Source organism: Aptenodytes patagonicus, chromosome 3 (assembly GCF_965638725.1).
Source record: "Aptenodytes patagonicus chromosome 3, bAptPat1.pri.cur, whole genome shotgun sequence".
NCBI classification, from domain to species: Eukaryota; Metazoa; Chordata; class Aves; order Sphenisciformes; family Spheniscidae; genus Aptenodytes; species Aptenodytes patagonicus.
Genome location: NC_134951.1, coordinates 16,300,206 through 16,324,658, shown reverse-complemented (window position 1 = coordinate 16,324,658; position 24,453 = coordinate 16,300,206). Strand labels below are relative to the sequence as shown.

Below are 24,453 nucleotides of genomic sequence, written 5' to 3'. Positions count from 1 at the left end.
GCCCTGTTCAGAGGTGTTTCTCTCTACCCCAAAGCTGGCACCTCCAGGACAGCCTTCTCTATCAGGGTCATTTCATTATTAGCATGCTCATTTCTCCTTACCCCTTGAAAACAAGCATCATCCAAACCCTCAGGTCCTCACCCCAAAACAACCCTTCTCCCACTTCTGACCCTCTCCTGTGCTGATGTGGGAAAAGGGGAGCCAAGACACGGTCAGCCCCTTGGCATTGCCCTGCAAAGGCTGCAGCTCCGGGACTGAGCCCTGCTTCCCCTCTCCTCTTCTTATGCTGGTTTATGTCGGATTGTTTTTGTTGAGGTTTTTTTTTAAGGGGGGGGGTGTTAGTTTTTTGGTTGCTTTTTTTTTTTTTTTAATCGTTGTTTTAAAGGGATTCACAACCAACACCCTGACAAACTCTAGGGAGTAAACGCCAGGCTCGTTATGAGTTCAGGAAGCCGCTCATCAAACTTTAATATATATCCAAACTCCTGCTATTTAAACAATAAAAGGGGAGCGGGTGAAAAAACCTAGCAGACCGCAGTGGTGCTGGGCGGGGACACACCGACCTCATTCATGGCTTTTTCTGTGCAGGGCGAAAGGGTTTACGATTTCCCTCTGCCCCCCGCCTCGTTTTAATTTTGGGATGGATTAAGGCAAGCCGGGAGTCGGGAGAACTCCTCCCACCCGACTGCACCGGGAAGCAACCGCTTTTGCTCCCGTAAGTACGCGGAGACCCACGCTGCCTGGAAAAAACCGATTTCTTCATTGAGAAAAAAAGCACGCCCGCCTTGAGCTCCTGCGCCAGCACATGTAATAATGCACCCGGCATCCGCGCCCGGGCGGTGGGGGCCGGACTCTTCTTTTAGGGGCGTTTATGCCATTGTTATTAATTATTATTATTGTTATTATTTATTATTTATTAAATTGTTATATTAAAATTAATTAGTTAACATCTCGCCCCCAACCGCAAGGGCAGTCCCCCGAGAGGCTGGACCTGCCGGAGCTCAGGCAGCGGGGGGAGCCGCGGTCAGCACCACGCTGGTGCGTACCGGTGCGCGCCGGTGCAAGGGGCCCGGGCTCGGCGGGCTGCCCCCGGAGACCCCGGCACAGCCCGGCACGGCTCGGCAAGGCTGCGGAAGGACGCCTCACCTTGTTTACCCCGAGCGCAGCTGGCGGTGGGGGGAGGCGGCGGGCGGCCGGGGCGGGGCGGGGCGGGCGGCCGGGGCGGGGCGCGGCGCGGTGGGCGGCGGGGCCGGGCCGGGCCGGGCCGGGGCGGGCGGCGGCGGCGGGGCAGTCAGCCTGCGCGCTGGGCACCGTGCGGGCGTGCGGCGGCCGGCAGCGAGGCACGGAGGCAGCCAGCGTCCCCGCCACGTAAGTAGCTATTAATACGCCGGGGGGAGACGATGCCTTGCTGAAGGGGATCGGCGCGGCCATCCCTTTCCTCCCCTTGTCCTACCCCCAAGGGGAAAAAAAAAAAAAAAGGACTCAAAATCCGCTCCCTGCAATTTTTTTTTTTTTACGATTCCAATTTATTCCCTACCCTCGACCTTTCGCTTATTGCCCCTCCAGCCGCTGCAGTAAGAAGTCAGCCCCCTTCTCGCCCTGCTGGTTTTTCTTTTCTTTGTGCGTGAACTACATTAAACCGCCGCGGAGGCAGGGAGCCCCCAAACAAAAATCCCGCTGTGCGGTGGAAACGTGAAAGCGTTTCTCTTCCCTCGCCCGCGGTTGCACTTTTTGTTCTGTCGAGGCGGCCGCGACGACGACGGCACGTTCCTTTTCGCCGGCGGTGAGCGGTGCGCGCTGCCCCGCGTTCTGCTGCTGTCCCCCCGTGCCTGCGCGGCTGCCGCCGGTGCGCGGCCCCGTCCGCCGGGGCGGCTCTGCCGAGCCTCCCGCCGCGCCGAGCGCTCTTTTGTCGGCCCGGCCGCTGCCCGCTCCAAGTTAAATGCTCCCTCGCTCTTTCGCGGGGCATTTTCGGAGCGCCCCGGGCGCCAGCGGCGAGGCTCACACGCCATCTACAGCCCGGCCGCGGCAGCGCCGCTCTGCCTCGCCGTAGGAGAGAGAAAGGACGATCCCCGCTGCGCGCAGCGCGTTACCTAACCTTTTGTTTTCGCCCGCGCTGCGCGCCCCGCGGGAGCGGCGGCCGCCGAGGCCCGGCCGCGCCGCTCCGCGCCGCCGCCGCTGCCGCCCCCCCAGGCACCGGGCCCCGCTGCCCCGCCGCCGCGCCGTACCGCTGCGCTCCGCGCCCGGCCGCCGGCGGCGGGAACAAAGGGCCGCGGGCTGAGCGCTCTCTCCCTGTGCCCAGGACGCGGCGCTGAGGCTGGTCGCCCGCCGCCGCCGCGCTCCCGCTCCCGCCCCCCCCCGCCACACAAAGGCAGCCGCAGCTGGACGGGCGAGGGACCGCGCTCTACGCCAGGGCTCCGGTGCAGCGTCTCGGCTGGTCTTCTCCATACTCATGAACATACAAAGGTCAACCCCTATCACGATAGCACGATATGGGAGACCGCGGAATAAAACCCAGGATTTTGAGGAGCTCTCGTCCATACGGTCCATCGAGCCAAGCCAGAGTTTTAGCCCGAATCTAGGCTCGCCGAGCCCGCCGGAGACCCCGAACTTGTCGCATTGCGTTTCTTGCATCGGGAAATACTTATTGTTGGAGCCTCTCGAGGGAGACCACGTTTTCCGAGCCGTACATCTGCACAGTGGCGAGGAGCTGGTTTGCAAGGTAATACCTCTCCTCCTTGTTCTCCCCCTGGGTTAGCCTGCTGTCGCGTGTTGGTTTCCTGTGTCTTGCAGGAGGGCCAAGCACGGTCGTGTAGCTCAATTATTAAACAGTTGAGAAACAAAAGGTAGGGAGACAGGATTAAAGGCGCATCCTGTAACTTTTCCCTCTCTCTAGACAATGGCCACGTTAGAGCGGTGGCCCGGAGCCAGTTTGCCTCTTACCCCGGGGATATTGTTCTGGAAAGAGCCGTCCTTCAAGTAGGTCTTAACGTGAGTTCGGATCAGGAGAAAGCCTCCTCTTCCCCGCTCTCACTTTTCAAAATGGAGTAGGGAATCCCCAGATAATTTTAAGGTGTTGGGACCTGCTGGCTTCCTTGATTTTTCCTGTCCCTTGTTCTGTGAGTTGGGGTATAGAAGAGGATGGAGAAGCTGGGGGGAGATCGCCATCAGCTTTGTCTTAAAAGTGATTAAAAAAACCCCAAAACACATCGAATTAATCAGCCTGAGCTCCCTCACCGTTGAGGTTGTTTGCAAACAGCATCCTCCCCCATTGCACAATTGAGCAAGAATAAAACCTGCACACCTACGTTTTTTAGAAGAGCAGACAAAATAGCTATCCCACTCTGTAGTCTGCCTGCTTTTCTCTGCCTCCTCCCAATTTGCTTCTACTATTCAAAGGTGAGCTGTAACCCACATGCGTGCACGTCCGTGGAGCGATGTTTTTCTCTTTTTGGGCTGAGGGAATAATTTCCTTTGTTCCTAAATTTCGATTCTCATTGTCTGCAGTGAGCCAGACTTATGCCCAGCAAACTGAGGCAGTACCCAGTAGTAGTTTTTATAACTACGTAGCAAATTGCAACCTTGCAACGCACGCTGCAGTGTTTGTATTGTTCCCAAAACATGGAATCGTGCCACTTGGCTATCTTGGGCAAATTTCTAGTGTTGAACTAACTGCAAAACGGAAAAGTAGACATATTACAGCTTATTTGTATTCCAGGGATTAATGATAGTATTGCTGACTGTTTCATGCTTTCTCATACTTGATTCATAAGAAGTTATGGACTAGGCTGTAGCAGGGAAGTGAAAATAATTGCTCCCGTTTGCTATTTGTAAAGACTGGAGTTCAGAGGGCAATTTAAATATGCTTACTGATTGAGTTATAAAACCTGATGTTAAGGCAACCTAGGACTTTGTGTGATTATTTTAGGGGAAAAAAGGGCCCGTGACTTTGCAAAAGACTAATATTGCATGCTGAACTGAATGCTTTGTTACTAAACTGAAACAGAACATGAGAATTTCTAGAATGAAAGCCCTGCTCAGTGCAGTAGTACAGTGCTGCACTCTAGGACATTGGCATCTTTTCATGAAATAAACAGATCCCACAAAGCTGCTGCTCTGTATGAAATTATAGGTGAGCTTGCATAGCAAGTAGTAACGCGGGGGCTATGCTCTTCTTTGTTTCCTGTTTGGTTTGCAAGTTTAAGGCATTGTTTTGATAACAGTATGATCAGTATAACTGCAGCTCACAAAGAGTGGACTTTATTTTTTTCCTTCCCTTTAAGCTGTATGTTTTTGAGCTGATCCTGACATTTGAATAGTATCAGTTTTTCCATATGTGCGAGGCACTACTTCTAGCTCTGCTCCAAAAATATGATCTTACCCAGAATTGCTAGTTTGTGAATACACAGTTGTCAGTCCTGAACTCAATTTAATGCGTGCTTTAAAATGCCGGCAGTATCATGACTACTCTTTGTCAAGTAGCCTTCCGGCTAAGAGACCTGCTATCTGGTATCTTATTGAAGATGCTCTTAGAGATTGCTTGCAGAAACATTGGTTTGGATAACAGACACATACTGATGATTCTCAAGATTCATTTGGCTGCACCCACTGACTGTACAGATGCCGTTATTTGCTTCAAGGCTCTGTGGCATCCAAACAATGGTAACTTCTCACTTCCAATTCCCAGCAAGAACTAAATCAAACTGCAGCTTATTGGACATTTGCTGAACTGAGGCCAGGGATCTTAAAAGCTGGGATACAAAGAAGCCCTTTATAAGAAGTATTGTAGATTGTAGCAGTATGATAGCACTTCCCATCTCCCCCCTTTCAAACATAGTACTGGTACATATCCAGATATATTTATTTAACATTGTCTGAGAACCACAAAATGCAACTAATTTATATCAGGATAATCTAGTTAGGAGAGAATTCTGGAAAGGCTTTTTTTCACATGAGGGTTTGAGCTACACGAATGTTCCTGCTTAAATTTTATTTTATAGCAGCCGCTTTGTAGAAGAGCCATTCACTTACAATGTAGTAGTTATGAGTTTTGAGATCCAAATGTCAATGAATTCTCCTCTGGAACGAATTACACACCAGGGATTTTAGCAACACCCCCTCTCCACCCCGGTTCTGCTTCCCTAGTGCACCATGTCACCAGAATGCCTCAGTGCTAATCTACCCCCTGTAAAATGTGTTGGATCTGTTTGGCAGTCTGCCTTTAAGGTTGGTTTTGCCTGTGCCGGAGTATAGCAGCACAGGTATGGGATGGGGAGAAAGAGGTGTGTGAGGAGGGGGTGCCCCAATTTCTTGGGGCTTGGGTCCTTTTTTGCGGAAGGAGTTTGTAAAATTGTGCTCTGAAGCGTTAAATGACTCAGGTTTTGAAGCCTCAGGTAAATTTTGATTGAACCGTATCTCTCTCACTCAGTTTTGAAAGCTTTTTAAAGCTTCAAAGAAAGCAGGGAGATTTGCTTCTTGGAGAGGATACAAATACCCGCTATTGGAATACAAATACTAGAACACAAAAAGAAGAAAAACAATTGCAGTTTAAACCAGTTGGTTAGAAGAACTTATACCAGTTCTTGATTTTTATGTTCAGTTAGAATGACACATGACTACCTTAAATTCTTTTTACCACAGTAACAAAACACCCAAGAGTAAGTTACATATTAATAGAATTTTTATGCGGGTGGAAATGCTAATCCCTTGCTTTGTAGTACTTCTGGAGCAGGTATAATTAAAAATAAAAATCGCTCCTGTCAATACGTTGCTCATATTCTCTTTTAGCACACTGACTTCTGTTATTCTCAATGAAGTCTTTCTTGTAATGTGGGCATTTCTCAATTGACTCAAATACAGATTCATTCGTCATCACTAGATTATAGTAACTTTTTATATTTGGGTTTCCCAGCAGCCTTTTTAATTCTTACAGTTCATTCATAAGATCAGTGATAACATACTTACTAGTAAAGGGACACTTTGCTTTTAATGGAGCACTTGATTGAAATGCAGAGAGTTCAGGGTGGTTTTGTCTTTGCCTTTTGAAGGTTGTTTGTCTGCGCTCCAACAGGCAGGGCTATTTTCCCGGTTGTCCTTCTGATCTTACAGCCATTGTAAAACTGAGACTTTGAAAGTGAAAGTGACTTTGCTGTTTGTCAGAGATGAAAGAAAGGCAGGAAGTAAATACGAATAGCGCTAGATGATATTTTAAACCTGAAAATCCTTAAAGCTCTAATGGGTTAATTAAATCAAGACAGAGAGGCATGTGGATCAGGGTGGATTTAATATGACAGCTTCTCTCAATACAGAGCTACTGGCCATCTTCTCTATGAGTTTATTTGGATGGAAGATAGAAGATAAACACGTTTCCTTCTAAGTACTGCTCCTGTATGTCTCTGGTCTTCAGAGCTTAATTCAGATTACATTCTAAATTTGAACAGCTATTAGCTAATGAACCTATTCTTGCTCTAAGTTTTGAAGACTAGCCTTTCCTGTCAAGGTTATGCGTATGTTCTGTGTGGGGTTATGTAGTCTGTTTTGTCGTGTCCTCAGTGCCATGAGCTTGTGACATCCTGTTTACATTGGTGCAGCTTCAGCAGCAGCATAAATTGTACTTAGAGATGGTTCTGTTAACAGAATTAGATGTACTATAACTTCACTGTCCTTCGTGTCGCTAACCCTGGCTTTACTGTCATTGTTCCTGCAGGTGTTTGATATTGGCTGCTACCAGGAGTTACTAGCACCATGTTTTTGTCTGCCTGCGCATAAAAATATCAACCAAATTACTGAAATAATTCTTGGGGAGACAAAAGCATATGTGTTCTTTGAAAGGAGCTATGGGGACATGCATTCGTTTGTTCGTACCTGCAAGAAGCTTAAAGAAGAGGAGGCAGCCAAACTCTTCTATCAAATAGCTTCCGCTGTTGCACACTGCCATGATGGTGGACTGGTACTGCGAGATCTCAAGCTGCGAAAGTTTATTTTCAAGGATGAGGAAAGGTAAGAGTCTCCCTTACTTTACAGGTGGGGGTGCCTGAGGTCAGATTCAGAGTTACAGGATGCTGTGCCCTTCATTGTCACCGTACCGTTTGTTTGTGGTCCACAAGGTGTTACGCTTTCTTTGTTTTCCTCTGCAACCTGATCATGGGATGGATGTGCCATTTTACCTTCTGGCTTAGGCTTTGGAGTAAAGTAAGTATAGAGCGTCATCTGCATCTGTGCCTGGCCTCTGCATTTCCACCTAGACGAGTGCCCTCATTCCTAAGGAGGGGACATCTGGAGGAAGGCTCTGCGTACATGTCTGTAAGAGCTCTGCTATCATAAATGCTGATGGTGTTAAAAGAGGGGAAGGAGCAAAAGATCCAGTATGTTAAAGAGGGTTGGGGACTGAAATGGCTCGTTCCAGTGAGGAGGTGTGAAGAGGAAGAACAACCAAGTTGTTAATGCAGACATAGGTTGGAGGGAAGGGCCACCAGTGCTTTGAAGGACTGCTTTGAGGACAGCTTCTTGCTTCCTGTGCTGGGAAGGGTCTGGAGACTGCTTCTGAGAGTATTGTGTGGTCACTAATCATACTAAGACTAAAACCGCCTTGCTGTGTGGGTGCCCGTTTTTAGTATCAGAGCTGTTGTGGTACTTGGGGAACTACCCTTTTTTTGTTTGTTTGGTTGTTTTTTTTAAATCTCCTCCCTGCATACTCTTGTCTCTCAATAAATGGTTGGTAAATGATTTGGGGAAGGAGTATGGGAAGACATGGAAAGAAATAATGCTAGATGCTCTGGGTATATTGTTGAAATGCTATTTCTGATGCTGAGCCATAGCTATACTGTTGTACCTGTGGAAACTTCGTATCTCTTTCCTTGTGGTTATCAGTTTTCATTATGTTACATCATGTATTAACTTGCAACTTCCACATAAAGCATGAAAGTAATGAACACTGTCAGATTAATGTCAGGCTTTCACAGAGGGATTAAATTGGAAGATGACCATTACGGAAAAAAATGAAACTAAATGGGGGCAGAGCCTGCCTTTGTGTTTCTTCATTTCTTGGTAGAGGATGGGGAGATGTTTTTCCCTTTTAGTTAAATCCTGTAAACTGTCTGAAAGCTTGTTCAGACTGTTGCAGAGTGAAATGGATGTTCTGGAGAGCTTTGTTAAAAATAACCAGTGCGTGTCAATTCCATTTGGGGCTGTTTGGGGAAGTTATAAGCAACAGCAGAGGCACAAAAGTTTTCTACAGTCTCAGTAAGTCCATGATCTGAGAATTAGAAAAAACTAATACACAATTCAGTCAGGAGAGAGAGGTTCGTGGCCTTAAAATAAAAATGACAACCATCTATCCTGTTTAAATATAGTCTACTTAAATTTTATTACAAGTTGAGTTTTGCAAAATAAACTTCTGCTTTTAATCTCTTTACAAACTGAAAAATAAAAGACATATTTTCACTTCTTAATTCAGTCCAGGCAATTCTCTGCAAAGCAAATAGCTATTCCGTATTTTTCTACCACAGCCCCAATATATATGATTACCCTTTCCTCCTCTTCAAATAAAAAAGCCTAAAATGAAACTAGCTTAATGTCCATTCAGAGAGAAGTGCAAAGCAGGTAGATATATACTGCACTTTCACAACTTTTACTGAGTTTAATAATTAAACACCATTATAGCACCTTTGATGCAGATAAGAAGGAAACTTGTACAAAATAGTTGAGGGAGGGATTGTTTTCTGTTGTAGCTGATAATGTCCTAACGTTAAAATGGATTTTTTTTCCTGGGGACATATGTAGACTTGTGTGGTTTTGTACAAAGGACAGGACTCGGAGAAGCCCTAGGGCTCACCCTAACTGTCTGCTCTAAGTGAAGGCAGTGTGAGCTCAGGGCAGTGCAGTGGGCGCAGACGTGGGCCTGTGCTGAATACTTTTGAACTCCTACCCTGCTGCTTAGTAGGAACTGAATGTAACACGAGGCACAGGGCCAAATCCTTTAGCCACCCAAGAAGAGTGGTGCGTACTATAATAGTAGTGTTTGCTTTTATGAATGTTTTTAACGTAACTGCAGTCTGCAAAATCGCAGTTACTCACTTTTGAACAGTGTCTTCTAATTGTACAATAATTCACTTTAAAGGTCAAATACGACTTGCTGGTTATTTTTAAGATAATCATAATGTGGTTTTCTTCTGGATGTAATGTTGATTTGTAAGTAGAGAGGTATTGTAATCCTTACTCTGCTAAATAAACAGAGGTGAAATAGTGTGAGATAGAAATAGAACCAAACAGCGACTGGTTTTTTTCACATGCTCTAATCATCAGACTGTAATCAGTCATCACTTTAAATCTGCTGCTATATTTAGGCTGAAAAATCTTCCTGGTCCTTCCGGGTTCACGGAGGTGTTTGTGTGTTGCTTGTACCCCTCCAAGCTCGTGTTTCCCTGAGGGTGCTGGTGAGGATGCCTGCGTGCTGAGCAGCCTGCCTTTCAGAAGCTGCCGTCGGCGGCAGTGCCTGGGAGATGGGTGCTGCATGATCTATTGCTCTTTGATACCTGTAATGAGCCAAGGAGGAAGAAAAGGTGAAAATGATGTTTTGAGAAATGTGCATGAACTCCACTGCTGCATGTTGCTTGCTCTTCAGTGGAGCTCTTTCTCAGTAGTTCTTTTCCTAACTATTTCTTCAAGTCTGTTTTTCTGCAGTTCACCTTTAGTCCCTACTGCTTTGAAACTTGTCTCTTATTGAAGACTCTCGCAGCTTTTATTTTGATAGAAGAAAAGATAGGAAATCCAGCATGCAGGCAACACATTAATGGAGAACTCACTTCTCTTATTTTTTTTTTTTAGTAAGATACTTGTCTGCTCTTAGCTGAGAGCTGCCAGACTGGAGGAGCCAGAGAGAATGTGAAGGATATATGGAAGCGTTCCATTTGTTTAAAAAAGAAAATCAATTAAAGCATTTCTTAGTACATACTCCTTCCATTGATCCTAATGATATCCTGGTAGTTCAGTATGAAATCAGAGCTCCTGGAGTTTTGCAGACTGGTACATACAGCATTGAAACTCTTTCCACCTCATTCCTATTATCTAAATTACAGCTGGAATTTGCAAAGATTCAGGCTCCTGATCTAGCAGCAGTCATGAGTGCTCTTTGCTCCTCCTGATGTCACTGCTAAGAATGCATGTTATTTGGATGTTGCAAATTGCAGTGCCTTGGGATGTCTGTAATGAACTGGGAAGTAAGAAGGTGAAAAAAGTAATGTTGGGAGGCTGGTAGTGCTGAGCATTTTGTAGGGGTCCTAATTTTACTAGTGGTGTTCTCTTGATGTGCTAAATCAAAGGTAGACTGTGGTGGTGTGTTATGTCTTATTACGCATATGTGTAAATACATCAGCACTTAAAATGAAATCCAAAATTCCACAGTGTAGAAACAAACAAAAATAATTTGTCTGTGTTTCAAGGTACTTTATCTATAGTTTCTTTTAATCCTGACCTGCAGAAATTTTGAAGATATGGTAAATTGCATTCCATGAAAATGATGTGGGCTGTTGCCAAGCACCTTAGGTCTGTTATGTTTTTGGTTTTGGGTTTGTTTTGGGTGTTTTGGGTTTGTTTTTGTTTTTTAATTTAAATGAAGGTTGGGGGATTGTGTTTTTTGGGATGCGTATGTGTGTCTGTGGTCTTTTAGTATTGAAATTTCAGAGTTAAGCTCCTTAAACCTGCAGCTGATCTTGATGAAGCAGAACTTCTAAGACATTACAGCATGGCTGGAAACGTTTTGTAAGGCTGGGTTAGCAAGCACCAGCACATCCATTAAATGAGGGCAGTGACTTTCAGAGCACTAAAAATACGGAAAACAACACTGACTTGCCATGCTGGGTCTCACCAGGCTTTTTCTAAAGTACCTGTAAGATTCTTGGATATTTTAAAAATTGGGTCCTTAAACTTCTAAATAAAACTTGAATCCAAAACAGTAGAGATGAGCTAAGATAAAACGCGGTTTTGTATGTTTTCTGCTTCCATGCGTCTTGGTCATTTTTTCTTGTCCTGGATATTAAGCCAGGTCAATGTGGATGTTGTGGGGCTCTTGCTTTTGATTATTTTTGCTGCGTTCATGTCATGGTATTTACAATTTTCCTTGTACAGCCTGTCCTCGTAGTAGGCCCTTGGGCAGAGCCACTGTGCCCTTCTAGCTGGTATCCCGTAAGAACGTTGCAGAATGGGCAGGGCTTTTTGGGTTGTGCTAAAAATAGCACTATACACAGTATTGTGCTAATAAAGCAGTTCATCAGTCTGATATATAGCAGATGCTTTGAGAAAGAGCCACCTCAAAGATCTCAGAATTAAATCACACATTTCTGTGTTGGTTGTTCCAATGGTTTTCTTAATACAAGAACATTTCTGCTGTCAGGGAATTATTAATTTCTTTAGTGCATTTTTAAGCCTTTAATTATATTAAAATATTAGCTGTTGTAATATTTGAAGTTTAAAGACCTTGTACAGTCATCATACTTGTTGAAGGGAAAATTAAAATAATTTTGGTATTTAGATATTGTAATTTTCCTGTATTCTTTGAGTAAATATGAGAAATGGTAGGCAGGTGGGATTCAATACAAATAAATAGAACTTGACACTTTTTGCTCTGCACCAGGGGAATGCAGTCAGTACAATACACTAATTTAGAAAGCCTGTGTTAGCATAACATATTTACTTGGTGCTCTTAAAATGTTTTTTTCTTTCTTTTTCTTCCTCTAGAATTTCTCAGCTTTGAGTGGATGATGCTTTAAGGTGACCTACTTATGTTGTTTGCAATCCTAGTGATACAAACCTGATCCCACAAAAAATACAGAATGCATATACCGACCTTTTTCCAAGTAGACCTTTCATTTTCTTACGCTTAGTAGCAAGTTTCCTCCCCAGCATTTGTCAAACTGTAATGCAGTCAGCCGCTTTTTCCCTGTGTTGTTAGAACTTGCTGTTTTACTTACGATTCAATAGAGAACAGGTAAGTTAACGCTTTCCCTAAGTCCTAGAAAGAGAGTCCTAAAGTGGAAGAAAATTAAATAAAACAGGAGTGTTCTTTAAATACCAGAAGATTTAGAAATAAAACCAGTCTTCATCTGTTTTGTCATTTAAGCTCTTCACATTACCCTGAATGGGGCCACAGGACCAAGAGCATAACTTCTTCAGTAGTGGAGGATCATAGGTCAGATTTCAACCCAGAAATTTTTATTCCTAGAATATAGGGAGGAAGGCGAATTTCTTCACAGGCAGCAAATCTCTGCTGTCAAACTTAGGATAGAGGATGAAGCAGTTGCACAACTGTGTTCCACAGAAAGGTTCGTGCTCCCTTTTGCCTTTATGTGGTTTGGTTACTAAGCCTCTGTTTTCTCCTGGCGTTCCTGGGAGCAACGCACTTTAGATTTGTTGGGTATGTGGTACCCTTCCCAGCGGGGTGCGGGAGGCTATCTGCAGATGTCGAACATCATGCCAGCCCTGTGAAGTGCTTAAATCTCTTCCCAAGGGCATAGATAGTCATAGAGGTTAAGTGCTGTGCCTAAGGTCATAAATGAAAGCAAAAGCCAGGGAAAAGTTGGCTGCTGACTGGCCCCCAGATGAAGATGGGAGCTCCAATGGATCTCGAGTCAGCTCAAGGCCCCTCAGTGAGACCATGAGTATTGAGAGCCTTTGCTGTAGTACCCAACTCTGGAGTTTGCAGAATATTTTACCCTTGGACTGTGCTATCTTTTGGTATTTGGCTCATGGTTGGACCTGTGTCTTTTCTTCTTCACTCTTTTTTCAGTCTTTTCCCCTTTGCAGCCTCATGTACTAGCTCTGCTGAAGGGTGGTGTCAAGGTGGAGCCCCGTGCCATGCTTGGAGCAGGAGGGGAGCCCTGCTTAGGGGCATGCCTTTAGGCTGGGCTGTACCGCTGCAGGTTGTCCCCATGTCCTGCCCGGCCTCCCCAGCCACGCTGTCTGACTTTGAGAGGTGCCTCTGGCTGAATGCTGTGTTATGTGTTGGCTATAATGCCTGGCATGGTTGGGTGCCCGTCATGAGATGCCCGTCACAGGATTAATCTCTCCGTGATAGGTGCTTTGCAGTCTCTGGAAGTAGATGTCTCTTGAGACACCTTGCATTAAGAGTTCAAGAGCTGGTCATTTTGAAGACTTGAAAACCTCCGTCCATAGACTCGGTGCAAAATACTCCATGTTGACTTTTGAGCGGAGACTGAGGATGTCTGCGGACGTTTGTGCTGTGGGTGAGGAGGGGAGGCAGGGAGCCCAGCTAGCGGAAGCTGCAATGGACTGTCATGGTGAAATTCTTCTGCTGCCTTTTCTTCTAATTGTCCATATTATCACATCGTGAGATTACTTCAGGCTTGGGAGGGAGAGGAAAGGTGGAGATTGTAAACAGGAGCCAACCTGGGGCTTATTTAGTCTTAAGCATCTACTTTATTGGTGGCTGTATATTGCTTGGAGACAGGTTTACAGACACCTAAGCAAAAGGTTTCCAGTGGGGTTGTGAAATGATGCCCCTGCTTTATCTTAGAGGTGCTAAGCACCCACTGCAGGCTCAGAAAGCGTAGGGCTTTTTTCACAACATGCAATTATGTTAACAAAATAAAAATTTGGTCTCCTTTCCCTGTGGAGTTTCACCATGTGTCATATGAAAAGACCTAGAAAAGATGGTGAACACAGCATACAGTTGACAGCAGAGCCTTTTAAAACTCTGACCTTCAATGTGATGTAAAAAGATAAAAGTGAGGTGAAGTAGCTGCCCTGAGCCAGATGCTTATCAAATAATGGACTCCTCGCAGTATTGTAACTGGGCCCCTCTGTGGAAGGGTCTGCATTGGATTTCAGAGCCCGCACCCCAACACACACATCGCTACCTACCTACCTACTTTTTGGGGAGCGTGTTGTCTCCTTAGGCAATAAGGACATGGAAGAAACTAAGTATACAGCATACAGGACAGGCTAAGTGGAGTTCTGTAGAAAAAAAGCCGGCTTAAAACAAGTTAAAAGCCTTAAGTTGCTGGGTCCTGCAAGTCAGGAAGGGGGTGCGGGGCAGGGCTGAGTGCACTGGTAGCATCCCTTCGGAGGAAGGGTGGGGGATGTGTAGTTTTTAGAGGCTTCCTCATTCTGCGGAAGTACCAGTGAGGGAATCTTCCCTTAGGAACAAGGTTCATCCTGTAAACCTGTGCTGCCTGCAAGTCCCAGTTGTCTTTCAAAACATATCCTGGAGCCTGTTTCATTATGCAAGAGACTGTTTGTCTGACAGCCTTTGTGCAGGGTTTGGTGTTTTTGGTTGTTTTTCCCCCCTGAAGTTGTGTAGGATGTTGTATGGTGAACTCCCAGTCTGTGTGCTGTTACGCACTGGAAGGGATCTCGCAGTGAAAGGAGCAGGATTTAAATTGATGGCATAACATTTCCCCTCTGATCCTATGTGCCTCGCCGCCCCCGGAGGAGATCGGGTAGTTCTGAGTTCAGAATGAGCCTTTGCACCAAGCTGCAAATCATCTGCAAGGGGTTTCATTAGCCGCCTTCCCCATCTCGCTGTCTCCATGACGGCAGCCTACTTCTGCATTATTTAGGAGAGATTCCCTTAGTTAAAAAAATCAATTAGCAAAAGATAACTGTTTCCAGCTTCCCTCCCCCCCCCCCCCCTCGTGACTCTAATGGCATGATTGCATTCATGCTTGTCTCGTCTTTATGATGGGGTGCTAGCAACTGACCTTGATTAAATGACCTGTAAATTATTGGCCACATAGGAGCAATCCCTGATCTACTGGGCAGTTGATGGCTTGAGTGCCTCTACCTAGGGAAAGGCTTTCCTGGCCTCAGTCAGAGTAATGTTGAAATATGAGATAGCATTGCTTTGGTGCCTTCATTTTTTATGTGTAGGGGGGAACATTGTAAGGCACCTCTTCCCTTTAGAAGTTGCCACTTTATATTTACCTGCAGTCATATTACTAAAATGGCAATTCAGATGGCAGTGACGGTTGTTTTCTGATCTCTGGAGGCATGAGGCTGCTATATAGAATCTGTAAATCTGGATCATCTAATTTTGACCCAGCCTGAATAGCAAGTGGATGGTGTACCTGGAGTGTCCATAGCAGGATGGCTCCTTCCATCTTCTCCCAAAGCAGCTGATCTGGCTGTCATCTCGGGGATGATGCTGTACTAAAATTGTGGGTCTGGTCTGCAGTTAGCGTTTCCAAAATGGTAATGGTGGCTCAGCTGTGGTTCAGGTGTTACTTCCCATACAGATGGCTTCAGGGGCAGACTAGAAGCAACTGTTTTCATTGATTCAGGCATGGGCTCCTTTACTACTGACTGTTTATTCACTGCAGTGGAGATATTTTCCTTTGAAACACTCAGACTTTCAGTCAGTATTTCTGCTTTAAATGTTACAGATTTTTTTTTTTCCTCCTGCCTTATGAGCTTAGAGCCCTCTGAATAATTCCACTGATTTTGGTATGGAAATTGTGTTTGGAGAGCAAGTGTGAATGCCGGGTTCTTGCAGCCCTGGCTTTGGTGTCAACAGGCAGGATAGCAATTTGCCAGTAGCCCCTAAGCTCTGCAGGGAGGAATAATGCGAATCACTGAAAAAAGTGTAGGATGTGCAACAAAGCCGTCTGCCAGAGACGGGTGCTAACTCAGGAGGTTGCATTGAAGAATATTCTGGAAGATGTTTAATTGATTAGGTTTTGTTACATTACTGAAGAGCAAAGTCTGAATGCAGTCAAGTAATGAATGGCATATTGATAAGAAATTCAGAGTGGTATTGTTTTTCATGGGTTTCCCTGACGGTTTCTATGGGGACAAAGACGCATTTCCCGTCTGAGTGCTGCTGCTGCCCTCTGATTGCACTTCTGTGGTTTCATTCACCAGTAATGGGAAAGCATTCATAGGCAGAATAGCTTCCCCTTTTTAAATAGCCATGATTCAGGGTTGTATTTTTTTTAATGCATTAGGCTAATGCAGTGTTTTATCAATGATCTGATAGATGCATAATGCTCTTTTTCCAAGTGCTTATTCAGGGTCTGCATTAAAACTTGAAATTATGTACTGTAATTACGTAAGCCTTGACAAAAGTCTTTGTTGCCCTGCAGTATGTGTACAAAGTGATTCTCATCCAGCTTTGGCAGTAGCTTACATTTGAACTTTAGGGATTAATTTTGTTGCAACCATTTGAATGGTTGAACTCAAATGCTGATGCATTTGGAAACCTTTTTCTCTTGTGGGGGTCCTTCAGTTGACTGATGTGAGTTAATTATTTAGAGAATGAGAGTTTTTTAGAAATGTGACTTTTAAAAAAAAAAAAGAAGAATTATTTTGGTTTGTCCTTTTTCTGCTCTCTGATGGGAGGCACTTCAAAGCTGATTGTGATTTCACATCTCAGTGTTTGGTTTTGAGTCTGTCCCTTGCCTGCCAAATGTCGACTTTAGGGTTGTCCGATTACTCTGCAATTGGATGCACTCCCCCCCCCCTTTGCTGTGGAGTTTCTGTATTCTCAGAAACTACTTGCAGTTTTGAGGGTCTGTTTGTTGTTGTTGGCTTTTATTCTTTTTCCTGGATGTTTGATTTCAGTGCTTCCTCTGAGAGAGAGCATGTGGGGGAGAGAGAGATTGCTTCTCATCCAGCATGTCTCTGCATTTCTGTGTATTTAGACTCCTCTCTTTCCTGTTCCACTCTGCCCCCCACAAAAAAAAAAGCCCTCTGGCTTGCAGAAAACAGAGTTCTTTTAGCCAATGCTTGAAATGTGGAGGAAGGGGAGGCCAGCCAGAGCTGGAAGCTCTTTCTCGCAGAGATGGGGTGCTGTGTGCTGGGAAATAGCAGCTTCTGAGCCAGGCTGCTCCTTTTTGATTGCCTGAAAAAAACGTGAAATGACTGTAAAAAGGGGAGTGAGACTTGCCGTTTACACCTGTGTATTACCGAATTGTAGTACGATTACAGACTGTGTTCTGTATGCAAGGCTGAGGTATGTGAAGTCATCCATCACTGGTGAAAACAGGCTGGAGTGGGTCTCCCCAGCCCCAGTGCTGGCTCGCGGTGAGGGGTGCTGGCAGAGCCGAGCCAGGGCCCTTGGCAGCAAAAGCTTGTGAGTGCTTCTGTGCACCGGCTGTGTCAAGCAGGCAAGCCGCCATGCTGGCGAGCCCTCCCCTTACTCCTGTGCTCTCCTTGCTGTAAGGATGGAAACCTGCGTTGTCACCTTCTGCAAAGAGACCCGACTTTACAAATGAACATGGGAACACCCGAGTTGCTTCTGGTGGTAATTGAGAGGGGGAGAAGGTCACACCGAGGCCATGTACCTGGCAGTATGCGCTCAAGAGATGCAGCTCCTGCAGTTTGCAAGGGAAATGCATACCTGCGTGGAGTGGCGTGTCCAGTGCCGTACCTGTGCTGGAGCACTGCCTCGTTGCAGAGGAGCCATTTCACCACTTGTACCTTATACACGCGGGTGTTACTGATTGAGGGTTTCGGGGCTGGCAAGGAGGGAGGAGGAGGACTGAAGGTTGTGTTTTTGTTTAATTTGGGACCTTTTGTTTCCTCAAAGCCTGTCAGCTCAGTAGGATGAAAAACCTGGTTTGAGTGTTTGCTTCATTTGGCCACAGCTTATGGAGGAGCACGCAGATAAGGGCCAGCTGTTGCTCCATTTGCTTGCTTAAACAAAACCCGCTGTAGCATGTGCGGAGGGCTGCAGGCTGCAGCACCTTGCAAGAAGAGCAAGACAGATAAGGTTTTTGTATGCTGCTTCTGTTTTATTATCAAGAAATGATTTCTCCTGTTGATGAATTTTTTGACGCACCTTGCAGTCTGCTGTTTGTGGTTTTGTACTGCGTCCATTGTAGAAAATAAGAGATTAGGGAATTCCAATAATCTTCTGTAATATAAAAGCTTCTCATTGAACTGTTTCTCTAAATTTGGCAACTCCCAGAAATGTAAAATAGGATGGGAGAGTAAACAGTGTTTCCCTGCGCTGTTGACACGGGGATGGCAGGAGAGTGTGTGTGGGGGATGAATTCCCTCCTGTAAGTTGCTTATAAATAGCATGCTCTGCCCCGTCCTGGTGTGCGTGTTCTGCTTCTGTTAGTTAGCAGGAGTGAGTCGATGCTTTCCTGTCTGGCAGTTCAGTGACTTAATGCATGTTTGAGTAGCTGGCCTCACTGTTTTATTGCTACACATACTTTTCTGTGGAAAAACTGAGGTGGGCAATGCAAATGGAACCACAACTCATGTCCCTGGCTTCCCTTTTATTTCCTCCTCTCTGTTCTCTGCCCTCCTTAGCGTGGTTTTTTCTCTGGGTGTTTCTCCTCGCTGCTCTTCCTATGCTGTGCAGGTGCAGGAACATGTTGAAACTGAACATGGTGAAAGGACTCTTCTCTAGTCACTCTCCTGTTTTGGACCCTCTGAGCTGTGTACAGAGGGAAATTGCTGTGGTCTTGATAATTGTAGTTAAGTTTCTCCTTGCAGCCAGCTTCCTGTGTGAGGTATTGCTGCTGTAAAGTATTGTTTTGAGTGCTAACGAGGGGGTTGTCCCTTGCCAGGAGAAGTGCTGTTAGGCTGACGATGGGTAATTAATCAGGAAGCAGGAGTGTTGCGCAAACCCCATCAGCATCCGCACTGGAGGAGAAAACACTGGCCTATTTAAGGAGAGAAGGAGCTGCCTTGACACACTGTGCTTGGGAGCCAGGTATTCTGAATTCTGTATTTATGACTTCCTGATTCGAGGCACGTTGCCAAAGGGGCTTTCACCTCTGCTAGTAAATGTCTCTAGCTGTTGAAAAGGTCCAAGTGTCATTATGAGAGTTTATGGCACAGTTGCCTCTGGAGTACTCCACGGAGTAAAATGCTCTTCTGTTGGTTCAAAGAAGATAGCGTTGAGCTGCCCTGGAACCAAGTCTAAGCCAAAGCTGACCCAGCTGTCTTTTGCAACTCAAGCCCGAGCAATGTTGTCTTCAGTAAACATTTAAGAAACAGGGCTCTCCTTGTCTGTTTTAATGCCTGTTAAATGATGTGCTTCAGTCAAGAGATGCGAGTTCTGCTTTCTGGGATGAAGTTCAGTCCCTGCCTGTGAACGTCTGTGGTATGGGAACATGGCTGTGACACAGGGCTAAGAGTGATCATACGGACTGGTGAGTTGATGGACGAGGACAGTAATACCCAAAGTTGAGTTACGATCCTGAGTTGTTGAAAAGAAAGCCTGCAGTACTGCTAGATCACTCTTCCATCCAGATGCACTGGACAAGTCCTGTTGTGTTGTAGTGATTCTGCTCTCAAAACCAACCATTGCTGGCAAATAGTCTGAAGGGTAATTGGTAATCCTTTTAGATGCCTTTAACAGGCACAGATTTTTAAATATAGTTACAGATGCTAGCAGTGAGAATTAAAAGGAAAGAAAGGTTATGTTCATCTAGTGCTATGACAAGCAACTAGGCATCATTTTTTCTGCTCCTGTGTGATATCTATAAGGGAAGAAAATTCTTGCAGAGACAATTACTGCAGCACAATGACAAGTTCACAGTGCTTTGCAGGCAGGAGTTTGCAATCTAGATAAGGCATCCCTGTCATCTCTCTGCAAGCCCTTTGCTAGCCTCTCTGTTCATTCCAATGTGAGGAGCTCCTCTGGTTCAGCTGGGTAGATAAGCTTGCTGTTAACCTTGGTGGTGTTCAGCTCACCTGATCTCCCTTTGCCCAAAGGTCTATTTAGGAAGACTGAAATCTGTTAAAATTGCTTTTCCTTGATGCTGGGATAAAGAAAAATACTGGTTGGTCAAAGAGATCATTTAGGGTCAGAGTGACCATGTTATTCCTGTTGAACCTTGTGGAATTACAGGTGCAAGTAACAGCTCACCAGTGTGAAGGTGTCAAAATAACCTTGTCTAGTTAGGGCTAGGCTTTTATTTGGGCATGAGTCCTACACAGGTACGTTAGAGTGCAGCCAACACAGAGAAAAGCTTGAGGTTTATGTCTCCTTTTGGAAATCATGTCTATGTAAAATTTACCAAACACATGAATATGGCAATTACTTTTATCTTTTTAAGGCCTTACTAATGAGTTTACTGGACATAACTGTATTTGAAATCTTGTAGCTGTGTGTGTGGCAATATTCCTTACATTTCTCTAAGATCTCTAACCAGTATAGAAGAGACAGTATCAATTATCTGTAACAAGTGCTGTGAGTGGGATTTTAAACTGATGCACTCCTGTGGTTGTTGAATTTTGTAGGGTATTACTATTATAACCATGTAGTTGTAACAGTCATGAATTTGTGTTTTGATGTTTGCTTACCTTGATGGTTTTGGTCTTTTTGCCTGCAGGACTAGAGTGAAATTGGAAAGCCTAGAAGATGCTTATATTTTAAGAGGAAATGATGACTCTCTTTCTGATAAGCATGGATGCCCAGCCTATGTGAGTCCAGAGATCTTGAACACAAATGGCAGCTACTCTGGCAAAGCAGCGGACGTATGGAGTCTAGGTGTCATGCTTTATACCATGCTAGTTGGACGCTATCCTTTCCATGACATTGAGCCTAGTTCCCTCTTCAGCAAGATCCGTCGTGGGCAGTTTAACATTCCAGAAACTCTATCCCCCAAGGCAAAATGCCTCATACGTAGCATACTGCGTCGGGAGCCATCGGAAAGGCTGACTTCACAGGAAATTCTGGACCATCCATGGTTTTCTACAGATTTTAATGTATCGAATTCAGGATATGGTGCTAAGGAGGTATCAGATCAGCTGGTGCCTGATGTCAACATGGAAGAAGACTTGGACCCATTCTTTAACTGAGCACAAAGACTGGTGTTCAGAAGGTACACAACCTGGAGATGGACACATGAAGGAGCCCTTCCTGACCGTGTTAAATCATCCTGCATCAGCCTAGCTTGGTAGCAAAAGACACTCAGAGGTCCTCGGATTGAGAAGAACCTCCACCAGGAGCTAATACAACAAATGTAGCATGGGGACAGATTGGGGGGGTGGGGGGAGCTTGCTATCAGGTTAGATTGATTTGGAGGAGAAAAGGCAGCATGGAGCAATTTGTAGCTTCTCACCTTTTTGGAGCCAAGGAGACTGCACATGCCAATTCTGGTGCAGCTGTATCACTCCCGTTTCTGTTCCATTAAAAATAGTGGTAACTCACGACAAATAGAAACTTTTTTGCCTCAGCTCACATCTTGGCATCGCACTGTTAGATATTTAACTTCAGCCATGATTCAGGGAAAGTACAATTGGCTAACATTTTTTTTTTAATCGGATGTCTAATAATTAATGGGATTAATTTAAGAAAAAAATTAGGTGCACAAAGGCGGACATGAAAAGTGGGTGCTAAAAACAAACAAAATTTCAGTTCATGTCTCTTGATAGCTATTTTCAACTCATTTCTTCTAAATAAACTACTTAATATTCTTGTCAGGAAATGACATTTTAATGCTTTGTTCCCTTAAGGGGAAGTAACTGTCATTTAACAAGCTGTTCTGTTTTGTGTCAAATGGTTTGTTGCAGGAAGCTATTATAACTCGAACTTCCAGATGCATTACTGCTATAATAGGGAAAAAAAAGAAGAAAACTATATAATTTTTTTTAAAGATATGAGATACTGGCTTCCATATCTGCCATGCTGCACGTATATGACTAGAGAGGGCAGAAAGCCCTTAATCGTGTCTTTATCTGAGAACCGATCTCTTCTTTAACTGACTGGCCCAGGTGTAAATAGAGGGGTCTTTATTATTGAAGAAGAGTATTGTGGGTTTTTTTTCTTTGAATTCCTTTCAACTTGGGAAAAGAATTGTTTGGGTTTGATTTTTGTTTATGTCCAGAATAAGAAATAAGAGGGTATTAATAAGCTGAACATTTATATTACAGATATTCCTCTTGAAACATACACAGTAATATGCACCTTTTGTATTGTCAAGACTTATTCTATTTATTGAAGAAAATGTCACAGTAGTGATGTATTAAGCCAGTACTTCAATTACGGGTTGACTTGGGATGACATGTTACATGCTGTAGTTAACACACTTCTTTTCTGTTCAGGTATTTCTGTCCCTAAATAACTTTTTATTTAGCTTCTTTTTCTAGATAGCTTTATTTGATTTAGACTGGCAAATGTTTTTATTACTGCTTTTATATTGCTGTATGATATTGAAATCTCTTGGCATAAATATTTGTGTTTCCAGTACCTCAGTTGTTCTGATATTACTGCCTGTATACGTTTTGTGAAGTGGTCATGTTTTTTGGGTAGGTACATGTGGACTCTGTAGTATGTAAATGTTACTTGAATTTGTGCTTAATTATAGTATGTGGCATGTGCGTACAGCTACTTGGCATTTGACGTATGGATGCTATTTGCCTGCCTTGCAGGAAAGTTATGGTCCCACTCTCAAGAGGATGTTTCACAGTTCTTTATCAAGAGACAAAGCTAGCTGCAGCTGACCTGCCTTGGTTCTATTTTGGTAACTAAGAATATAAAGGAGTAATGTTTTTACACTCTGAAGATGGTGCTGTGTCAAGAAGGACTTTTTTTATTTTATAAGTACCTTATAGGAGGAAAGATTGGTGATGTGCATGGTGGGGTTTTACTGCCTCTGGTGCTTTGTCATGTATTTGGTTTAATGTTTTTGTCCTAATCTCTTCAATAAATAAAATTGTGCATATTTAACTAAACTTCAGTGGTGAACGATGTTCTTACTGAATGTCTGAGGTGCTGCAGGTGTTTGCTCCGTTAGGATCATTTAGCTGGTATTTTTTGTGCTGCTAACAAGCTCTTGCCAGACCTGTGAGCTGAGAAAGCTTAGCACTTACATTTACAAAGTAACACTGTAAGCCTTTTCATCAAAAATTTTACCGTTTGCTATGAAAGAAATTGGCTTTTATTTTGTTTATTTTCTTTTGGCTTGTCCCTACCACTTACCAAGCCCATTCACCTTTTTCAGGGAGGGTATTGAAATGCAGTGAGAACTATGTCTTTTTGGTGATGGGAGGCTCTTTGGCTGATGGAGATACCAAAATGGAGCAAGCCGGCACTTGCACTTTCCAAAGTCCTAGAGAAATGTGCATCTTGCATTTGCACCTCAATTCCTGAAAGGATGGATCTGAAATAGCACCTCCTGATTTACTCTTTTATTTAAGGCCAGGTTCTGTTTCTGTCATACATCTTGGATAATAATTAATAGATGCAGGAAGTGAGATCACGTAGAAGTGCATGTGGAGCAATAAGGTGCTTTGTGAACATGAGGCAGGACAGATGAATCCTGGTCCATTAGGAAAAGACCATTTGAATTGGGTTTTGATTTGAACCAGGATGCAGTCTGTTTTCAGCAGTTCTATGGTTTGAAAAAGCTACAGGTGGCTGATGATCACCCCTAAAGAAACCCCACAGCCCCAAAACTCTCCACTTCAAAATAAAAGTACTGCACCAAAACTGCTAGCGCAGGGATTACTGTCAGGCTGGCTAAATTTGTGCTATGTGATTTCATCCTAGGTAATTCCTGGCATGTGTTGAATATTTCAGTTGGTAAAATGAGAATTAAAACCATTGATTATAGCACCAACCAGAAATGTTATTAACATGTAGAAACACTTGAAGATCATTTTTTAAATGATCTGTATGCCTGCAGCCAAAGTTTAAATTACTTGAAACTCTTTCAAATCAAACTCCCACAATAAATGTGCTTTATAGAAAAAAGCAGATTGTAATCAGTCATAGAGAGAAGGGGAGGGGTGAGTGCTGAGGATTTCCCTCTTCCCCACTAAAACTTATGTGAACGGCTTCTGTTCTGTTTGGGTGGAAGTAGTTAGACCTTATTTTACAGCAACCTGCATGCTTGCTTTTTCACTGCCAGTAATTATATGAAAAATTCAGCTGACTAATGATTGCTCATTTGCAGTGAATTCTTTATTCAAGGCAAAAGCTTTCTTGGTGTTGCTGCGGAGGAATCCTTTGGCAGCTGAAGTCAGCTATATAAAATGCTGAAGGGGTTCCTTGTTCTCGGAGCTTTCCTCGTCCCTAAAGTGAAACCTGAGAGGGGGATCTGTGATTCAAACAGCTGATTTCTGGCTCTTTTTTTATTCCTGCTTCAGAGGCGCTGTTAGTGGAGTACAGGTATAGCACTGCTTGCTGCAGAAATGCCTCGACAGCTTGTTTAGCGCTGCTTGACCCTCGATTTGGGTAGCAACTGCAGTGGGATGCAGGGTTTTGCTGAGCAGAGAGTGCCGGATGGGCTCAGCTGCATCCCAGTCCTGGGGAAAGGGATGATCTCACAACTGTGCAGGGTGAAAAGCCATGTCTACAAAAAAAAACCAAAACACCCAAACATTTCACAGAATAGGACCCTATGGCAGACTTTGGGAGCAGAAGCCCCCCAGCCTCTCTGTCTCCTCTACCCCTCCCAATTTAAAAAAAAAAAAAAAAAAAATTTGTTGTTTACCACATTTATTTTATCAATGCAGCACTGTGTAATTTCAAGCTACAGG

At 44.3% G+C, this 24,453-nt stretch overlaps 1 protein-coding gene across 1 annotated transcript; it reads left to right on the top strand.

Annotated features, from left to right (window-relative positions):
* Positions 1-1,308: 1,308 nt before the first annotated feature.
* Positions 1,309-22,644, top strand: TRIB2 (tribbles pseudokinase 2). Its single transcript, XM_076332763.1, has 4 exons — positions 1,309-1,368; positions 2,300-2,719; positions 6,704-6,996; positions 20,301-22,644. The coding sequence occupies exons 2-4, from the start codon at positions 2,450-2,452 to the stop codon at positions 20,767-20,769; spliced, it is 1,032 nt and encodes a 343-aa protein (XP_076188878.1). The 5' UTR covers positions 1,309-1,368; positions 2,300-2,449; the 3' UTR covers positions 20,770-22,644.
* Positions 22,645-24,453: the final 1,809 nt, after the last annotated feature.